Below are 2,683 nucleotides of genomic sequence, written 5' to 3'. Positions count from 1 at the left end.
GAGTCAGGGGTGAGGGCAGGGAGCTGCAGGAGGGGGAGTGGGGGGATCCTGGAAGGGCATTGGCCCTTGCTGGGAGTGCGTTGGGAGCCAGTGGCATATACTGAGCACAAGACTGACACCACCTGGTTTAAGTTGCAAGCGATGCCTTCACCCTCAGTCTGCTGAGTGAAGCCAGGGACCAATCAGGAGGCTGTAGTGACCCCAGCTGCAGCCCTCAGCAACACATGCATTGTGCCAAAGAGGTGCCATGTGTATGGGAAGGGATCACCTGTCGGGGTCAGGTGGGGGCCCTTCGTGGCAGAAGTGGACTTGAGCTGAGATCGTGCCACTGCACTCCAGCCTAGGCAACAGAACGAGACTCCGTCTCAAAAATAAATAAATAAATAAAAGATTTGGTGTCATAATGTACAGCCAAGACTTCGCCTGCTGACAGGGATTGTCTGAAGGTCTCTGACATATGAAACAACTCAGTTCTTGTTTCTGTGGTAAGGATACATACAGCACATATATGCAGTTCAATTCTAGGAGCCAGGAGGGCCCCTACTGCTATGTTAGGGAGATACGAAGGAGTGTTCCCTATTGTGTCCCAAAGCTTCAGTTGTTCAGATCTAATGAGTCGCACACAAAATAACTGACTAAAGACATAGCAGCAGAGGTCTATAAAGAGATGTCAGTCAATCTAACACATCTTTTTCACATTCTCAGGTGACCAGGAACAAAAACTGAGCCATGGAGACATGGGCGAACCAATCATCCACAAATGACTTCATCCTCTTGGGCATCTTCTCCCACAGTACTGCTGACTTTGTCCTCTTCTCTGTGGTTATGCTGGTCTTCACAGTGGCCCTCGGTGGGAACGTCCTCCTCATCTTCTTCATCTGCATGGACCCTCAACTTCACACCCCCATGTACTTCTTCCTCAGCCAACTCTCCCTCATGGACCTCATGTTGGTCTGTACCAATGTGCCAAAGATGGCAGCCAACTTCCTGTCTGACAGGAAGTCCATTTCCTTTGTGGGCTATGGCATACAAATTGGCCTCTTTGTCTGTCTTGTGGGATCTGAGGGGCTCTTGCTGGGACTCATGGCTTATGACCGCTATGTGGCCATTAGCCACCCACTTCACTATCCCATCCTCATGAATCAGAAGGTCTGTCTCCAGATTACTGGGAGCTCCTGGGCCTTTGGGATAATCGATGGCTTGATCCAGATGGTGGTAGTAATGAGCTTCCCCTACTGTGGCTTGAGGAAGGTGAACCATTTCTTCTGTGAGATGCTATCCTTGTTGAAGCTGGCCTGTGTGGACACGTCCCTGTTCGAGAAGGTGATATTTGCTTGCTGTGTCTTCATGCTTCTCTTCCCATTCTCCATCATCGTGGCCTCCTATGCTTGCATTCTAGGGACTGTGCTCCGAATGCACTCTGCTCAGGCCTGGAAAAAGGCTCTGGCCACCTGCTCCTCCCACCTGATAGCTGTCACCCTCTTCTATGGGGCAGCCATGTTCATCTACCTGAGGCCTAGGCGCTACTGGGCCCCCAGCCATGACAAGGTGGCCTCTGTCTTCTACACGGTCCTTACTCCCATGCTCAATCCCCTCATTTACAGCTTGAGGAACCGGGAGGTGATGGGGGCACTGAGAAAGGGGCTGGACCGCTGCAGGATTGGCAGCCAGCCCCGAACCCAGGGCATCCAGTGCCTGGCTCTGCCATCTCTTGGCTCTGGGAATGTTGAGTTAATAATTCTCTCATTTTCAGTCTTGGCTTCCTCATTAATAATGAGGATTGTGACACCCGCAGACTTGGAAGTTCTTTTTAAACACTACATCAGTTCATTCCTTCTTTGTTTCTTTCTTTCTTCCTTTCTTTCTTCTTTCTTTCCTTTCTTTTTCTTCCTTCTTTCTTTTCTTTTCCTTTCTTTCTTTTTTCTTTCTTTCTCTCTTCCTCTTTCTCTTTCTTTCTCTCTCTCTTTCTTTCTTTTTTTTTTTCAGGGTCTTACTCTGTCACTCAGGCTAGAGTGCAGTGACACAATCTCGGCTCATTGCAGCCTTGATCTCCTGGGCTCAGGTGAGTCTCCAGCTCAGCCTCCTGAGTAGTTGGGATACAGGTGTGTGCCCCACACCTGATGAATTTTTTAGTAAGGGATTCGCTATTGTTGTAGAGATAGTGTTTTCTTGAACTCCTGGACTCAAGCAATCCGCCTTCCAGAGTGCTGAGGTTACAGGCGTGAGCCACCACGCACAGCCAACATCAGTACTTTTTATCTGATGAAGAAACAATTTTCCCCCCAATCTTTTGTGTACTAATTATTTTGTACTATACATTGAAAATGAGGCCGGGCGCAGTGGCTCAAGCCTGTAATCCCAGCACTTTGGGAGGCCGAGACGGGCGGATCACGAGGTCAGGAGATCGAGACCATCCTGGCTAACACCGTGAAACCCCGTCTCTACTAAAAAATACAAAAAACTAGCCAGGCGAGGTGGCGGGCGCCTGTAGTCCCAGCTACTTGGGAGGCTGAGGCAGGAGAATGGCATAAACCCGGGAGGCGGAGCTTGCAGTGAGCTGAGATCCGGCCACTGCACTCCAGCCTGGGTGACAGAGCGAGACTCCGTCTCAAAAAAAAAAAAAAAGAAAAGAAAAGAAAATGAATATAGGACATTGTAAACCAGCACTATGCAGAAATAAGGC

The 2,683-nt window shown here is 49.4% G+C and overlaps 1 protein-coding gene across 1 annotated transcript; it reads left to right on the top strand.

Moving 5' to 3' along the window:
* Positions 1-729: 729 nt before the first annotated feature.
* On the top strand, positions 730-1,680 carry LOC105510750 (olfactory receptor 2V2; the record flags this gene model as incomplete). Its single annotated transcript, XM_011940658.1, has 1 exon — positions 730-1,680. A coding segment is annotated over exon 1 (951 nt), but the record flags the coding sequence as incomplete, so codon positions are not given.
* Positions 1,681-2,683: the final 1,003 nt, after the last annotated feature.

Source organism: Colobus angolensis, unplaced genomic scaffold (genome assembly GCF_000951035.1).
Source record: "Colobus angolensis palliatus isolate OR3802 unplaced genomic scaffold, Cang.pa_1.0 Scaffold1016, whole genome shotgun sequence".
Taxonomy (NCBI): Eukaryota; Metazoa; Chordata; class Mammalia; order Primates; family Cercopithecidae; genus Colobus; species Colobus angolensis.
This window is presented reverse-complemented; position numbering and strand designations above follow the sequence as displayed.